An 18,380-nucleotide genomic window follows, 5' to 3' on the forward strand; every position below is an offset into this window, starting at 1 on the left:
ATATCAAATAGTAAAGGACTTAAAGGACAGCCCTGTCTAGTAGCTCAAAAAAGCCTGAAAAAGGAGGATCTCTGATTATTGGTAAGTACAGAGGCCAAAGGTGTATAATATATCAATTTAATCCAAGATATAAACTTTGGGCTAAAATTAAATTTCTCAAGCATATTAAATAAATATTCCCATTCAACTCTATCAAACGCCTTCTCGGCATCAAGCGAAATAACACGTTCTGGGGTTTTAGATGAAGGAATATATTCAATATTCATTAACCTCCTAACATTAAAATAAAAATAACGATTTTTAATAAATCCTGTCTGGTTATCAGAGACAATTTCTGGCAATACATTTTCCAATCTAATTGCCAATATTTTGGAAAAGATTTTGGAGTCCACGTTCATTTTGAGGGCTTGCTTGATGGGTGGTGGGCACTGATGTTTCCCCATTAACTACTAAGAGGAGACCTAACGCCATGCAATTTTGAAGGACATCTTAAGCACGGCAACCATTTCTGTTGTAACCTTTCCCAAGGCCTCAACAGTGTCATTTCTTACCCTTTCTAAGGCTGCAGCAACATTTTAATCTCTCTTATATTCCTTACAAATACATAAAATAAAAATATAATTGATGCAAAATGATCTTCTGAAATGTCTCATTTGCTTTTAGACTCAGGAGGTAAAGGAAAGGTGTGCGTATGTCTAATGGCAGAAAAAACAATACCTAAGATAACAAGATCCTAAGCAAGTACATGAGGTAAAGGAGTAGGCTCTATTCCCACACGGAGCGTGTACTGTTCCATGAGCTTAGACCATTTCTTATTACTTGACAGGAGCTTTGTTGACTTGTAATAGTTTTGATCATCAATAGTACAAATATACATTGAGTCATCTCAATTGGTACACCGAGTAGGAAAAATGGGTAAAAAGTACTAGAATACACTTCTTAATGTCCAGTAGTTGCTGATTGGTTGAGGTCTTCTGGCTGGTTGGTGATTTGCTCACTGCAGCCCAGCAGTGCAGGCACTGTGTCTGAAGGTTACTGGTACATTAACCATAGTGCCTACTGCCCTTGTTGGATACTTCAGTGTGAATCCACTTCCTTTTACCTTCTGCTCTCCCCACTGAGTTGGCAATTAACAGCTCTTAATAAGGACTTTCATAACCAGCTCAGTGGCTTCTCATGTGGGTTTTTAATCAGGATCCACTTGCCAGGAAACGGGATGTTTTCTGCTTCTTTTGGGTCACTCCAAGCAGCAGAAACCTGTTGAGAAGCAAACTGGACAGTTTGGGCTAATTTCACACAATAATTAACAAAATTGTCTGCCATAATGTGTATATCAGAGACTGGGGGCACAGGACACCCTGGTATCATCGTGAATGGACTCATTTCAGTTTCCTTGTTTGGGCTTGCTCTGATGCTACATAAGACCATGGGAAGAGCTGTAGGCTCTTCCTCAAGATAGTCGTCGTCTGATAATTCTGTTGATTTGTTTGATGTCAACTCTGGATGATATGGACAAAGAAACGGAAATTCAATGTTCATCAGACGACATAATTCCTGACAAACATTCCCAGTAAAATATGTTCCTTTGTCGGAGATGTTGTGGCATTGGAATCCCCATCTCAAAATACAGTCCTTCATCAGAGTTTCTGCTGTGTGAGTGGTAGTGGCTCTCCCTGCTGGAATGGCTTCCATCTACCTTGGAACCTTGTCAACCATTCCCAGTACATCTGAGTATCCTTCACACTTTGGCAAAGAAATGTAGTCCACGAAGTGTAAAAATGGACCAGATGGGGCAGGAGCACTAATTATGGTGGCTTTTCTGATGCTCCAGGATTCATTTTCTGATACGTTTGTCCCGGTTTTCCCTGCACTTTGGATTTCACCACCATTGGGAGAACCTGTGGATGATCTTTTGCACTCCAATGTGCTCTATGGAGTGTACTCTTTGTGCCAGATAAGGAAACAATGTAGTTGGAGCTACTAGTCTATGACTAGTGCCATATCCCCATGCTCCATCATTGTTTAACCTCCCATCATTCTCCATTTAGAACCACTTTTCCTGGTTATAGCATTGAGCTTGCATCTTTCAAGTATCTTGTATGTTCATCTGTGATTATAGACCAACTTTTGTTTCCATATTTACAATTGTCTGCTTTATTGCATACCTTATCTTTCATTCCTTCCCATGCTGCCTTTTTGGAATTTCTTTTGCGAATGCATTTCAACATGTCAACTTCTAAGTCCTTGTACTAGTCGGCTATTCTTGATTGGGGTTCCTTCAGCTGTAAGAAATTCTCTTTGTGTCTGTAAGATTCAAAATTAAGATGTGCGTTTCTGAAAGAGGTCTGGGTTAAGGTCAAAGGACAAAGGTGATTTAATTATGTTTAGGGACAAATGTGATTTAATTATGTCTGGGTTAAAGTCTGTAAACAAGTGTGATCTAATTATGAATGCAGAAGCCTTGACAAAATTAACTGTTTGTGGAATCATTGAAGTCCTGAGATATGGACTATTGTTTTACAGAAACGTGTAAAAAAACAACTCCAAATATGGAATGGAGTCAGGGAGGGGGGTGGTAAGGAAGAAGGATAAAACCTGCTGCCCTGTAAGGTTCAGGGTTCCCTTCTCTGAGGGGGCCCAGCTCTGCAGAACTGTTAATAAACTTTGTTTCCTTGAATTTGTCTCGAAGCCATTATTCGGGAGCGTGGCTCATTTCTGACAACTTGGGGCGCTCGTCCGGGATCCACACTCCAGCCGTGAGGGGGGCAAGGAAGGACATCGGAGAAGGTGCACCCTGCCGAGTTCGGCAGTCCCTGATTCCTTGCTCGTCGCCCCGCGCGGCTTGAGCGAGTGATATCCGGCGGACTCAAGGAAACAAAGAGGGGTTGTCGAGGCAGTTGAGACAGTGAGCGATCGAGTAATTTCTGTGCACAGGACCCAGGTAAGAAATTGAATTCCTGTAGAGACGTAGTACACAAGAATCGTGGAACTGCGGGGTTCCTGCAGGTGATTTCTCCTGTAGAGACATAGTACACGAGAATTGTGGAACTGCGGGGTTCCTGCAGGTGATTTCTCCTGTAGAGACGTAGTACACGAGAATTGTGGAACTGCGGGGTTCCTGCAGGTGATTCTTCCTGTAGAGACGTAGTACACGAGAATTGTGGAACTGCGGGGTGCCTGCAGGTGAATTCCTGGGCGATCGCGGGAATACAGGTTCCGGAATTGGACAGGAGTGACCGAGCTAGGTGGGTCACATTCAAATTAAATTCCTGCAGAGACGTAGTGCACGAGAATTGTGGAATTACGGGGTGCCTGCGGGTGGATTGGAACCGAGCAAGTCCTCGAGATGGGGAATAAGGGGTCTAAGAGAGAAAAGGGTAAAGGAAATCCAGGCGCCAATGATGAAAAATACCCCGGGGTACCCCCTGATAGTCCGTTGGGATGGATGTTAGAAAATTGGGATTATGGGAGGCGAAAAGGGAAGTCAAAGAAAAAATGATACAGTACTGTGAATTCTGGTCCCGCCAGCCGATCCAAGGGTCGGCTGTGTGATGGCCTAAGTTCGGGTCTAGTGAGGATTGGGTACAACAAGCCCTTAATCTGTACGTGAATTCAAAACCTAACGTTAAACCCGAAGAAAGTGATTATGCCCTATGCTGGTTAAACGACAAATAGTTATAAATTGAAAACGATAAATGAAGGGGGACAGAAAAAGAATACATGGGAGGTGCTCGACCACCTGCCGCCCCATATGTGCCCCTTACCGCTCCGCAAATCGAAGACCCTGAGACGGAGGTTGGCCAACAGCTGATTCGTGTTGAATTTGTATCGAAAGCATGGCCAGAAAAAAAAACAGGAAAAACTAGAAGATTGGAATACTAAACCCTTAAGTGAACTACTTAGGGAGGCACAGAAAGTGTTTGTAAGAAGGGATGAAGAGAAGCAGAAGACGGCAAGGATAATGGTCCAGACAGTGCGACAAGTAGCCGCAGATAGTAGAGAGAGAGACGGGGACCATGGTTGGATCGAGGTAGTAGCCAGGAGCAAGGAGGAGGGCTAAGGAAGGCTTTAAGATGTTTTCACTGCAACGAAGAAGGACACTTCAGGCGCGAGTGTCCCAGATACCGACAGGAAGTGCGCTCGTACGCTATGATGGAAGATGAAGGCTAGGGAGGTCGGGGGTTCCACCCCTTGGGGATGAATTATCGGCAGGAACCCCTGGTAAATTTAAAAGTAGGTCCCCAAGGGTCAGATACAACCTTTATGGTAGATTCGGGTGCCGAAAGATCTAGCGTAATCCAGATACCTCCCGGCGCCCGAACCGGAACAAAGGTAATGGGAGTATCCGGTATTGGAGGCAAAATAATACAAGTACCTGTTATAGAAAACGTGAAAATTGAACATGAGGATAGGGTAACGGGACAGGACCTACTTTTGTTACCCTCTGCGAGATTCAACCTGCTCGGGCGGGATCTGCAAGTCAGGCTAGGCATCGGGACTGTGCCCAGGAACGGGAAGATAATGGTACAGCTGTTTGCCCTCAGGGAAGAAGACGATAGGAAAATAAGCCCGGAAGTATGGTACCAGGAAGGGAACCGGGGGGGTTTGAACGTCCCCCCTTGCAAATCTCACTATTACCTAACAGTTCGCCAGTACGGAGAAAACAGTACCCTATTTCAATGGAAGGAAGAAAAGGGCTGCAGCCGGTGATTGAAGGACTGATCGCTGATGGACTACTGGAGGAATGTATGTCACCGTATAATACCCCAATACTCCCGGTGCGAAAGCCAGATGGGACTTATCGGATGGTACAAGACCTGCGGGGCCTAAATGCAGTAGTCCAAACCCGATACCCGGTAGTGCCCAACCCTTACACACTGATGAGTAAGATCTCCCCTGACCATGAATGGTTCAGTGTAATAGATCTAAAAGACGCCTTCTGGAGTTGCCCGCTAGAAGAGAGCAGTCGTGACATGTTTGCGTTCGAATGGGAAAATCCTACGACGGGGCGGAAAAGACAACTCCGGTGGACGGTCCTGCCACAGGGGTTCATCGAATCACCTAACCTATTTGGGCAGGTCTTGGAGCAAGTACTAGCAGAATTCCAATGTGCTCCAGAGAGCCAACTGCTACAGTATGTGGACGATCTATTACTATCCGGGCCAACACAGGAAGGGGTGCAGGAAGACACCATCAGACTACTGAACTTCCTGGGGAAGCAGGGGCTACGGGTCTCAAAGAAAAAGTTACAATTTGTAGAAAAGGAAGTAAGGTATCTGGGACACCAGGTCAGTAAAGGACAGCGATGCATTACCCCAGAAAGGATAGCTGGAATAACGGGAATGTCACTACCACGTACCAAGAAGGAGATACGCACCAGTTAATTTGTGATGCACTTGATATCGAATGGAAGTACCATACCCCGTGGCATCCCCAGAGTTCGGGAAGAGTAGAACGAATGAACAGCACCCTGAAGGCACAGCTAACCAAGTTGATGTTGGAAACCAAGCTACCATGGACCAAGTGTTTGCCGATCGTTCTCCTGAGAATACAAACTGCACCCCGCAAGGATATAGGAATATCTCCTTATGAGATGCTCTTTGGACTGCCATATTGGAATAAGGTGGAAGGGTACCCCACGCTACAAGGGGGTGATATCTTTGTAAGGGACTATTTACTGGCACTGTCCCGTTCCTTTGCAGAACTGCGGAAAAAGGGTCTCTTGGCCCAGACTCCGCTGCTCGATTTTGCTTTACATCAGATCGTGCCTGGAGATTGGGTTCTGGTAAGGACTTGGAAGCCGGAGAAGTTACAGCCACAGTGGGAAGGCCCTTTCCAGGTCCTGCTAACAACAGAGGCGGCTGTACGGACAAAAGAAAAAGGGTGGACACACGCATCCAGGGTAAAAGGACCAGTGAAGCCCGAAAGCCGCACTGAGTGGACCTGTGTTCCCGGTGAAGAACCGATGGTGGTGAGGCTAAAAAGGCAGCAAAAATGAACTCTATGTGGACTGTAACATTATTGACTGTAATATATTTGAATCTATATGTCGGGGAAATTGAAGGGAAATGTGACAAGTGCAGAACCGTGGTACGAGTGGGGCAGAGGGTGTTCCCAGGATCATTTGTATCCCACTCGCATGTGAATGATCGATGCTATGATCTAAGCAAGAGAGAAACATGTGGGGAGAATAGTAAACCTTATTACCAAGTCTATAATAAAGGATACATGGGACAGGGGGGGACCATGAGAAGTCTCAGCTGTCCCAGGAAAGACCGGTGGTTGTGTATAAACAAGGGAGGGCAGTGGGACATCCCATCTACACTGGTTAAGGAACATGCAGATAAGGTAAAGGAGATTATAATACAAGATGAGAAGAAAAAGGAGGCGGAAGAGCGCGAGCAAAGGAAGGCGGCAGTGGTCTCCACGGACCCGTCTATATATCAGGAGATAGAGAAAGATATAGTCCTCCCCGATGTTAAAGAGAACCTCTTTATAGACTTAGCGACTCGGATTGCCACGAGCCTAAATGTGAGTAGTTGTTGTGTCTGTGGAGGACCGCACATGAGTGAACAGTGGCCGTGGAGGGGTGAGAGCTTGAGTGTGTGGGAATTGCTTGCGCACAATTGGACAAATGTCCCAGACCAGAAGAAGCAAAGGTGGAAATTGACCAATTACCCGGAGGGACAAGTATGTGTTGAAAGGCAGGGGAAAGTAAAGGTGGGAGAAAGTCCCTGCCGAAGCATTAAATTAGCAAAGAGGGAAGGTAATGTTACCTGGTGGCCAGAGGAGCCAGCATGGTACATAACCAGAGAACCGAATGGCAGTTGCGAGGCCGTAGGAAACGGCTCTAAATTCTGGAAGTGCAGCGGAACAAATCCGTACGAAGGGGTCCCCAGGGTCAGGGAAGTATGGAAGGAAGCAAAGAAAGGAGGATTTGCCCCGGAGGGGTTATTCTGGATCTGCGGTAATCAGGCGTATACCAAACTACCGTGGGATTGGGCGGGTGTTTGCTTCCTGGGTCTCATAAGACCGGAGTTCTTCCTCCTGCCTCAGGAGGGTGACCGGAAGCTGGGAATTAAGCTGTTTGATTCATTAAGGAGAGAAACACGGAAGATAAAGGTGGGCGAGTGGGGTGATGAGTGGCCACCGGCTCGCATCATTGAATACTATGGGCCAGCGACCTGGGCCCAGGATGGGTCGTGGGGGTATCGCACTCCTGTCTACATGTTAAACCGAATTATTAGACTGCAGGCGGTGGTGGGAGTGATAACCAATCAAACGGCACTGGCATTGGAGCTGTTGGCAAAACAGCAGAGTCAGATGCGAACAGCAATATACCAGAACAGGCTGGCTGTGGATTACCTATTGGCCTCTGAAGGCGGGGCATGTGGGAAGTTCAATCTTACAAACTGTTGCCTTAAGATAGACGACAGTGGAAAGGCCGTGTTAAAAATATCCGACAAAATTTAGAAACTGGCCCACGTGCCAGTACAAACCTGGAGATCCCTGGGGAACATGAGTTGGCTAGACGGGCTACTGGGAGGTAGTTGGTGGCGCACCGCTCTCCTAGTAGCAGGCGGGGGTCTAATGATTCTCTTACTTTTGTCGTGTTTGATTCCTTGTATACGAACACTGATCAGGCGCAGTATATTCCAGCTCCAGGCAGTAGCGATACCCCAACATGGGACAAACGAGCTAAAACTTATGCTATTGAAGAAGAAAGTTGACCCTCCATGGGGGGGCGGAGGAAGGATGGTGGGCCCCCTGGGAGTGAGAGAAATGCTAGCTGAAACGCACATCTTAAAAAGAAAAAGGGTGGTATTGTAAGATTCAAAATTAAGATGTGCGTTTCTGAAAGAGGTCTGGGTTAAGGTCAAAGGACAAAGGTGATTTAATTATGTTTAGGGACAAATGTGATTTAATTATGTCTGGGTTAAAGTCTGTAAACAAGTGTGATCTAATTATGAATGCAGAAGCCTTGACAAAATTAACTGTTTGTGGAATCATTGAAGTCCTGAGATATGGACTATTGTTTTACAGAAACGTGTAAAAAAACAACTCCAAATATGGAATGGAGTCAGGGAGGGGGGGTGGTAAGGAAGAAGGATAAAACCTGCTGCCCTGTAAGGTTCAGGGTTCCCTTCTCTGAGGGGGCCCAGCTCTGCAGAACTGTTAATAAACTTTGTTTCCTTGAATTTGTCTTGAAGCCATTATTCGGGAGCGTGGCTCGTTTCTGACAGTGTCTATACATTTCCAAACTCATAACCAACCCCAAAAGCACATGGAGAATAAGTCTAGATATTAGCTGATCTTCCTTCTGCCAACTTACAGGTTTCAATCAAAACTTTCAGTTCTTCCTGTTGCACAGAGGTACGAAGAGCTATGCATCCTGATGACAACACTTCAGTTCCAACAACAACCATTTGAATTCCGCCCCAACCATTGAAACATCAATGTGTAGAATCTGATCTTTGGCAAAGTAATAACCAACAGATTGCCGTTGGGCTCCTGTTCTTGAATTAAGTCAGCTATCACATGCTTCTCGTTTACATGCAAGTGCCAGGGATTCTTAATGCAGGTACATTTTACAATGTCAGTTTTTTAAAGTTCGAACTGCTTTCAGCTGTTATTCATTAAGAATCACAGGGTTGTCTAAGAACTTGCTGTCCTTCAGCAAATTGTTGAGTGATTGACCAATAGTTGATGGATTTTCAATACATTAATTAACAATGCTTTTATCTCCAGTCCTGTGTGTCTTCACTCTCTTGGTCTTTATTGGAGCAAGCTGCAAGATAGCTGTTAATGGTATTGTTTCTTCACTGTTGTCCATACTTGAGTTGCTAGGGACCACTGTAGAGTCCATTTCATGTCTAGCACAGGAGCAGGGCATTTGTCTATAATGTTGTGCAGAACTAGCTGAAAAGCAAATGTAGAACACCCAAGCACTAATCCTACATACACCATGTCCATATCCCTCCATCTTCCTTGTGTCCATGTGTCTATCCAAATGTCTCTTAAAAGCCTCTGATCTATTGCCCCTACTACCAGACCAGGCAGCACATTCCAGGCATCCACAACTTTGAGTACCCCTCACATCCCCCTTGAACCCTACTCCCTTTCACCTTCAAAGCACGCCCTCTGGTATTAGACATTTCAACCCTGGGAAAATCTGTCTACACTAGCTATGCCTCTTCCAGATCTCCCCTCAGAAAACAATCTAAGTTTATCTAGCCTTTCATGATAGTACATGCTCTCAAAACCAGGAGGCATCTTGGTAAACCTCCTCTGCACCCTCTCCAAAACCTGCTTGGCTCTCCCTAATTTCCAAAATTTCACATATCCTCTCCCTAAGAATTTACTCCAGCAATTTCCTTACAACTGACCTGAGACTCATTGGTCTTAGTTCCCTGGATTTTCTCTTGTTCCATTCTGAAGTAGAAGTACAATATCAGCCACTTGCCAATCGTCCAAAGTTCTGGGGGTGTCACTGTCTTTGGAGGATTGTCCAATGTAGCTTGGAATTCTCCAGAGTACAGGTGGTGTCGTTATCTCCAGACACAAAATGCTGGAGAAACGCAGCATGCTGGGTAGCATCTGTGGAAAAGAAAAAGAAAACAGTTGACATTTCGGGCTGAGACCCTCCATCAGAATAGTCGAGGCACTGAGTTCAAAAGTCAGGAGGTTTACTTTTTTCCAAAGATACTGCCTTCAAGTTCCTCCAGCAGTTTGTGTAGGGAAAGGAGTAAACAGTTGATGTTTTGGGTCGAGACCCTCCTTCTTGAAAACACGCCTGTGCTTTTTCCAAAATCAAATCAAGTTTAATTGTCATTCAGACCATACATGGATACAGCCGAACAGGACAGCATTTCCCTGGGGCCCAGGTGGATAACATACATTTCAAGTCGCTACTCGATAGAAAAGAGAGAGAAGAACATACAAGCACACATCGTTATGCAAGAAAATAAATGTTTAGTCTGTTCAAGTCCCTAAGCAACATGCAAATTGATGGTGCAGATCCCGGCAATCCAGCCTGTCATTCTGCCGGTCGGACACTGGAGGGCAGTACTGACCAGAGAGGCCAGCTCCCAACCAAGCAGAGACTCCAGACTCCAGACTCCAGTCTACACCACCTCCAGCGTCGTCTATGTGGACTGCAGTAGCAGGCAACCGAGGCCGTGCTGCTGCCTTGTTGTCTGTCTCACCATTGAACAAGCGAAGCAGGCTTGCAACATCTCATACTATCAACGTCCGATAGAAAGAGAAATGATCGCAAGAGAAATGTACAAGGCCATCAGTCATCCGCTTTTGCGCACCAACTCCGATGTCTTCGAACAGTAGGCAGCAGCATGGTCTACGCCCAGGTCAGCTCCTCCGAATCTTCCCCCGGCCCAGCCGGCAGCTCTGAACATCGATCAGATCACTGACGCAGTAGATCTGCCTTGCCCGTCATTCTTACAGTTCGGTATAGTCTTACGAGCGTAAGAAACACATTTTAAACAGAAAAGTGCAGCTTTGGTCGGCCCCCGAATGGCTGGTGTGTCTGAATGTGCCGCCATCTTACCACATTGACTTTGTTTCAGTTAGTTTCTGAGCCCCAGGAAATGCCCATCGATTGAATTACAGAGATTCTGTAGATGCTGGGAACCCAGAGCAACACACACAAGTACTAGACCCTCTGGCATTTTGTGTGTGATTCTTCGTTGATGCGAAGAGTCATTATCAGTCACACCGGCATGTGTCGTGAAATTTTGTTAACATCAGCAGCAGTACAATGCAATACATGATAATAAAAAATAAATAAATTACAGTTTACGGATATTGATTAGATTAAAAATAGTGCAAGAACAGAAATAATTTTTTTGAGTGAGGTAGTGTTAGGGTTCAATGTCCATTCAGTAAACGGATGGCAGAGGGGGAGAGGGTTTTCTTGAATCGCTGCATGTGTGCCTTCGGGCTTCTGTACCTCCTACCTGACGGGAACGACAAGAAGAGGGCGTGCCCTGGGTGATCCTTAGTAATGAACGTCAGCTTTCTGAGGCACCGCTCCTTGAAGATATTTTGAACACTATGGAGGCTAGTACCCACAATGTACTGACTAATTTTACAATGTTCTGTAGTTTCTTTTGGTCCTGTGCAGTAGCCCCCTCATACCAGATAGTAATACAGCCTGTCAGAATGTTCTCCACGACACATCTATATGTTTGAGTGACAAATATCTTCTGACTGCTAATGAAATATAGTAGGTGTTCTGCCTCCTTTATGGTTCCATCGCTATGCCAGGTTGAATCCTCAGAGATCTTGACACCCAGGAACCCATTGCTTACTGTAATGGAGTGGGCAAATGTAACAGTAACGGCCTACTCTTACTGAAGACCTGTGCAGCACACAACCTCCTCATCCCCAACACAACTTTCCGCCTGCCCACCCGCAACAGGACCTCCTGGATGCACCCCCGCTCTAAGCATCGGCATCTTATCGACTATGTCATTGTCAGGAGAAAAGACAGGCAGGATGTCAGTCAGAGTGACCAAGGCCTAACGCCATATGTGGTGCTGACTGCTGGACAGATCACAGGCTCATCGTCTCCACAATGAGGCTCCACATCAGATTCAAGAGGCGACCACAAGGAAGCAAGGCCATGAAAAGAATCAGCGTGGCCAGGCTGAAGAACCCCAGCATAGCTTCAGCACTGGCTGGAGACTTAGAAACCAGGTTTACTGACCTACAACTTGCAGGCAGCGCCGTGGACAACTGAGGGCACTTCAGGGATGCTGTCCATTCATCTACACTGACGATGCTGGGGCTGGTTGACTGGTTCGATGAGAATGATGAGGAGATACAGGTTCTACTTGTTGAAAAGCACCACCTTCATTGTGCCAGTCAGAACAACCCATCATCAGCGGCCAAGAAAAACGCCTTTACCAGTGCTCGCAGGACGGTCCAGAATAAACTGTGTAAAATGCAAGATGACTGGCTGAGCGCCGAGGCAGATGGAATACAATACGCTGACAGAAACGATTCTATGAAACCCTCAACACTCTCTACGGGCCTCAGTCTCTGGGAAGCTCCCCCCTCCTGAGTACAGATGGTACAACTCTCATTACAGAGAAGGCTCAGATCCTGCAGAGATGGGCTGAACACTTTGAAGCTGTCCTCAACCGACCGTCATCCATTAACGATGAGGCGATAGACAGGATACCCCAGGTCGACATCAACAACGCCATGGTAGCAGCCGAAGTCACGAAAGCTGTCAGCCAGCTATCCAGTGGCAAAGCCCCAGGGGCAGACGCCATGCTTGCAGAGATCTACAAAGCCGGGGGTCCTGTACTTACAGAGAAACTCACCGAGTTGTTTGTCTTTTTGGGAGCGAGGATCCATTCCTCAGGAACTTAAAGATGCATCCATCGTACCCCTCTACAAGAGGAAGGGCGATCGACTGGTATGTGACAACCACCGAGGAATCTCGCTGCTCTCCATCACAGGAAAAACCCTTGCAAGAGTCCTGCTAAATCGTCTGGTCACTCATCTGGAGCTGGGCCTGCTGCCAGAGTCGTGGTGTGGCTTTCGCAAAGGTCGTGGGACTATTGACATGATTTTTGCCGCTCGACAACTTCAGGAGGAGAGTCAGGAGAATCGCGAACTCTACACAACTTCTGTTCACCTCACGAAAGCCTTCGACACTGACTTGCCGACAAGGCCTGCGGAGGATCGTGTCAAAGTTCGGCTCTTCAACCCGAGGAGACTTCAAGCTATTACCGAAGTGAAGGAGACTGTTCTGAGAGACTTCTCTTTGCCGATGACTGCACCCTGTGCGCTGGCTCAGAGCCAGAGGTGCAAGTCAATTCTCCACGGCTTGTGACAACTTCATCAACATCATCACAAAGTCACGCACCAGACTGCTCCTCGTGCACCGTACACAGAACCCAGAATGACAATCAAAGGACAGGAACTACAGGCAGTGGAGCAGTTTACTTACCGTGGCCACACCCTCTCCCGAGCAGTGACTATTGATACAGAATAGCAAAGGCAAGCTCTGCTCTCGGTAGACTGCCGAGTGGAGAACGCCGAGGAATCAGCCCAGCAACAAATCCATGGAGAGCCGTGGAACTCACTACCCTCCTGTATGCCTGTGAAACGTGGACTGTGTATCGAAGGCGTGCAGGACAGCTCAACCACTTCCACATGACTCGTCTTCGCAGAATATTAGGCATCAGATGGCAAGACAAAGTACCAGACGCGAAGCTCTCTGTAGAGCAAGTCTCCCATCTGCTGATGACAGCACAGACCCGGCGGGCAGGTCATGTCATCCGCATGCCGGACGAGCGCATACCCAAGCAGCTCCTCTTTGGGGAACTCTCTGCTGGAAGACGCTCGCATGGAGGGCAGGAGAAACGTTACAAAGACACACTAAAGGCCTCCCTGAAGTCGCTTGACACAGACACGACCTCCTGGGAACCGCCCTGCCTGGCGCGGCCTCCTCCACAGGGGCTGTCAAGCTCACGAAGCGAGGCGCACGGCTGAAGCACAACATAAGCGTGAGTCCAGCGCCACCACGTCTGCCCAACGTGTTCCAGAACATTCTGTGCCCTAATGGGCCTGACCAGTCATCTTCGGACACACCGCACCCAGTCTCAGTGACTAATGGTGTCGAGGTCTTCATCGACGACGGTGGATGAACCACTTCTGATCCCTCTGTGAGGATTGATTTGTGTTTCTTCGTCTTGCCCTTCAGTTAAGTTTAAATAGGTAGTGCAGAAATTAATAAAAGTAGTGAGGGAGTGTTCATGGGTTCGATGACTATTTAGGAATGCCACGATGTTCCTGAGTCGCTGAGTTAAAGTGACAACTAGTCTTTTACTAATCGAAAGCACGACACATGCCGGTGATTAATCGCTCGCATCTTCGATCAAACCCAGCACATGGTCTTGGCTGTCTAGCAGTCATTTCATAATATTGTCAGGAGCCACCGTTCATTACATTTACAAGCTGCTCACTGGGCTTATACGGAGACTTGGCCCGTTGCTGACCCGCTAACAGCCACGGGACTCCGCATTGAGAAGGCCACCTTTCATAAACAATAGGCACCTGATTCGGGGATCAGCCAAACAGGAACGTTGTAATATTCCAATTAACAAAATAGCGATTTGCCCATACACAACTGACGGTCGGCAAGAAGTAACAAATCGTACACTAAGTAAAATTATAAAAAAGTATACTTACAAAGTTCAACTTTATAAGTAGGAAAATGAAAAGAAGAAATAAAAGGGCCTATTATAGTTAACCCAGTCCAAATGTGCACATTCAGTTGGAGATCATCTTGAAGTTGCCCTTTTAATTCATGCATTGGACCCTCGGTCTGCGTGAAAGCACAAACTACATTCCGAGTGTCACTCAAAATCCATCTCGAATGAACGGGCTCTTCCTCCTTGGAGCCACTCATCTGCACAGAGCACCTTGTGCAACAGGAACGGCGTCCTCAGCCATCCTCCCTCCCGTCCGCTCGCAGCTCCCGCTAAAAAGACACTGTCCTTCAGAAACTCTTCCCCACAATCCTGATTGGTTGACTCACATTCCTGAGTTGGAAAATGTGTCCTTAACTTAGCTGAAGCCAAAACACGTTTTCCAACATGGCACACTGCTCTTTACAGAAAACTGCTAATAACCAAATACCTACAGCATTGCAGTAAAGATCTTAACCAGGGCATTACATTTTCAACATTGATGCTATATTTCAATAACCTTATCAAAATTATGTTTCACTTAGGTAACAGCTGTCAGTATATTTCGTCATGTTTTGATTCGATCTTAAATACATATGTACTTTGACTCTGACAGCGATCCGGAAATTTTAACAAGTTGTCCTGCAAGCTGAATTTATTTTTTTCCGTGCTCGAAATTTCTTACCTCCTCTGCTTGTACAAATTTGATTTTTGATGCTCCACTGACTTGTGTATTTAATTAGTGCTCTACAGCTTTGCACTATTTTACAACAGATGTTTTTAAAAGTAGCTACACATCAGCCCTCAATCCTGATTTCATACAATGGAACTAGTTTATTATTTCCTCAATTTGGAACATATAAGGACGTTCCCCACCCTTTTGTTCACATGCTGAATAACTCTGGCAAGCTCTAAAACCTGCCAACTACCATATGTGAAATGATGGCTTTTGGATTTAAATTCAATATTCTTTTAGAAGTCGGGAATGAGGCATCAACTTTTTGCTTTACGATCATTTTATTAAACCATGATAGAATAAGAACAGTGCCGGAGTCTTCCACTTGAAGCAGAGAAGCTAATCATAAAAAAGCCACTTTTATACCCAAAGATAAGAAAATTTCCATTCAAGTCTATTATTACAATAATCCAATAAGTACTTTGTCAGTATTGCAGTAAAAATTAACCAACGAGGAAACACTACTCACCAAATGAGGTGCAAAGAAGCTCCAGAATTATACTTTGTACAACCACTAGAGGTAGAATAAACTGTTATGTATATAAAGGATACTTAAAATTCAAGCAGAAAATTAGCTGTTAAACTGCAAAGATAATTACAATTAAAATTAAACAATTGGATGCGAGAGGCTCTTGGGCACGTGCGCACTCAATCTGCAGTGATAGTACATTCTAAAGATCAGATTTCTGGGTAAGAATGGTGCCATTGAAAGCATTGTCTCCCCTCTGCTAAATGCCACCAATCCAGTCAATATTTTAATGAGAACTCAGTTGGCAATCTCAGCAAGATCCCACTAGCAAAATAATGGCATAGGTATTGTGTGTCATAAGTCAGTCAACCTAATTATATTCTGTCAGTCAGCTTCCATGTGTTGCTACTGTGCCATTCGATGCCGTGCGCCTGCACTGTTTCCCTGCTTTTACCCCTACCTTGGTGCACAGCCCAAACTCTGCCCTATGCTGACCAGACTCTGGCTTGTGACACTGAACATCCAACTAATGGTTCTCTATTCTGCTTTCAGACTTTAGGGGGCAGTTTATTTGGACATTACAATCACTTACATTGTAAGTGAAAATAACCCACAGCATTGAAATGAACAGGGAATAAGGAGATTATCAACTAATGCCACTCTTTCTCACCCCAGAGGTCTGAGGGATGAAGAATATGCCAGACATCATCTTCATCGGTCTGCAGAAAGACACGCGGGAAATTCAAGGGAAACCTCTTCACCCACAAAATGGTGACTGGAACCCATCACCACAGGGAGAGTGAGAGGTGAACAGCAGGGATGGATTTAAGAAGGCTGTCGGGGAACAGAAACTCTTAGGCTGAGTTGACTCCCTACCGTAGACTGGGTGTGTTGTAGATTCACCAAGTACCTAAGACAGAGTTTAACATTGAACTAATTTCTTTCTCACAGCTCTAGAATATTAACCCTATTAAAGGTGAAAATCTGCAGAAGAAGCACTTCGCATGCCCAGTGATCAGGCTGCAGAGCTGGGTGTGATGAGTGGCAATAATTGCAGACTTCCACACCAATAGAACTTGCATCTGGAATCACCAACATACCCAGCATGGAGGTTACTTAAACTGTTTCCCCAGAGTGAACAGTGTGCGTCACAAGGTCAGATGAGTGAGTGAATCCTTTCCCACATCCAGAATTAGAGAATGGTTTCTCCCCAGTGTGAACTGAATGGTGTGGCTGCAGGAGGGTTAACTAAGTGAATCCATTCCCACACACGGAACATGTCAACAGTGTGAATTGACTGATGTCTCTGTAGTCTGCAGGACTGAGAGAATCCCTTCCCACAGTCAGAGCAGGTGAAAGGCCTCTCTCCCAGTGTGAACTTGCTGGTGTCTCTGCAGGATGCATGACCGAGTGAATCCCTTCCCACACACGGAACACGTGAACGGCCTCTCTCCAGTGTGAACTCGCTGGTGTCTCTGTAGGCTGAACGACCGAGTGAATTCTTTCCCACAGTCTGAGCAAATGAACGGCCTCTCCCCAGTATGAATTCGCTGATGTAGCTTCAGCTGAGAGGATCGAGTGAACCCCTTCCCACACTCTGAGCAGGTAAACGGCCACTCCCCAGTGTGAACTGACTGGTGTGCCAGTAGCTGAGATGACTGAGAGAATCCCTTCCCACAATCTGAGCAGGTGAATGGCCTCTCCCCAGTGTGGACGCGCTGGTGTGTTTGTAGATGGGATGACTTAGTGAATCCCTTCCCACAGTCTGAGCAGGTGAATGGCCTCTCCCCAGTGTGAACTCGCTGATGTTCCTTCAGGTGAGATGACCGAAGAAATCCCTTCCCACAGTCTGAGCAGGTGAATGGTGTCTCCCCTGTGTGAACTGATTGGTGTGCCAGTAGGTCAGATGACCGAGAGAATCCCTTCCCACAGTCTGAGCAGGTGAACGGCCTCTCCCCAGTGTGAACTGACTGGTGATTCTGTAGATGGGATAACCGAGTGAATCCCTTCCCACACACTGAACACGTAAATGGCCTTTCCCCAGTATGAATTCGTTGATGTACCTTCAGTTGAAACGACCGAGTGAATCCCTTCCCACAATCTGAGCAGAACAACAGCCATTCCCCAGCGTGAACTGACTGATGTAACAATAGTTGAGATGACAGAGTGAATCCCTTCCCACAGTCTGAGCAGGTGAACGGCCTCTCCCCAGTGTGAACTGGCTGATGTGCCTTCAGTTGAGATGACCGAGTGAATCCCTTCCCACAATCTGAGCAGGTGAATGGCTTCTCTCCAGTGTGAACTCGCCGATGTTCCTTCAGCTGAAATGACCGAGGAAATCTCTTCCCACAGTCCGAGCAAGTGAATGGCCTCTCCCCAGTGTGAACTCGCTGATGTGCCTTCAGGTCAGAAGACCGAGTGAATCCCATCTGACAGATTGAGCAGGTGAAAGGCCTCTCCCCAGTGTGAACTCGCTGATGTTCCTTCAGATGGAATGACCGAGGAAATCCCTTCCCACAATCTGAGCAGGTGAACGGCATCTCCCCAGCGTGAACTAACTGGTGTTTCTGTAGATGGGATAACCGAATGAATCCCTTCCCACCCTTCGAACATGTAAATGGCCTTTCCCCAGCGTGAACTGACTGATGTAACAATAGTTGAGATGACAGAGTAAATCCCTTCCCACAGCCTGAGCAGGTGAACGGCCACTCCCCAGTGTGAACTGACTGGTGATTCTGTAGATGGGATAACCGAGTGAATCCCTTCTTACAGTCCCAGCAGGTGAGATGACTGACTGAATCCCTTCCCACAGCTGAGCGGGTAACTGGCCTCACTGTTGTGCCTGGGGGTTGTCTGCATGAAAGAATTCTTTGCCACAATGATATCTCCCTGCAAGGTTCTCTGAAAATTCAGAAAGTTGGAAGTTAGAGGTAGTGAATCTGTCAGTGTGAAG

General features: G+C 46.4%; 1 protein-coding gene across 1 annotated transcript; it reads right to left on the reverse strand.

Moving 5' to 3' along the window:
- Positions 1-15,220: 15,220 nt before the first annotated feature.
- LOC140715700 (uncharacterized) lies at positions 15,221-18,286 on the reverse strand. Its single transcript, XM_073028069.1, is given in 3 exon segments — positions 15,221-16,796; positions 16,798-18,192; positions 18,257-18,286. Coding segments are annotated over 3 exon segments (1,602 nt in total). The 3' UTR covers positions 15,221-16,619.
- Positions 18,287-18,380: the final 94 nt, after the last annotated feature.

Source organism: Hemitrygon akajei, chromosome 24 (genome assembly GCF_048418815.1).
Source record: "Hemitrygon akajei chromosome 24, sHemAka1.3, whole genome shotgun sequence".
Classification (NCBI taxonomy): Eukaryota; Metazoa; Chordata; class Chondrichthyes; order Myliobatiformes; family Dasyatidae; genus Hemitrygon; species Hemitrygon akajei.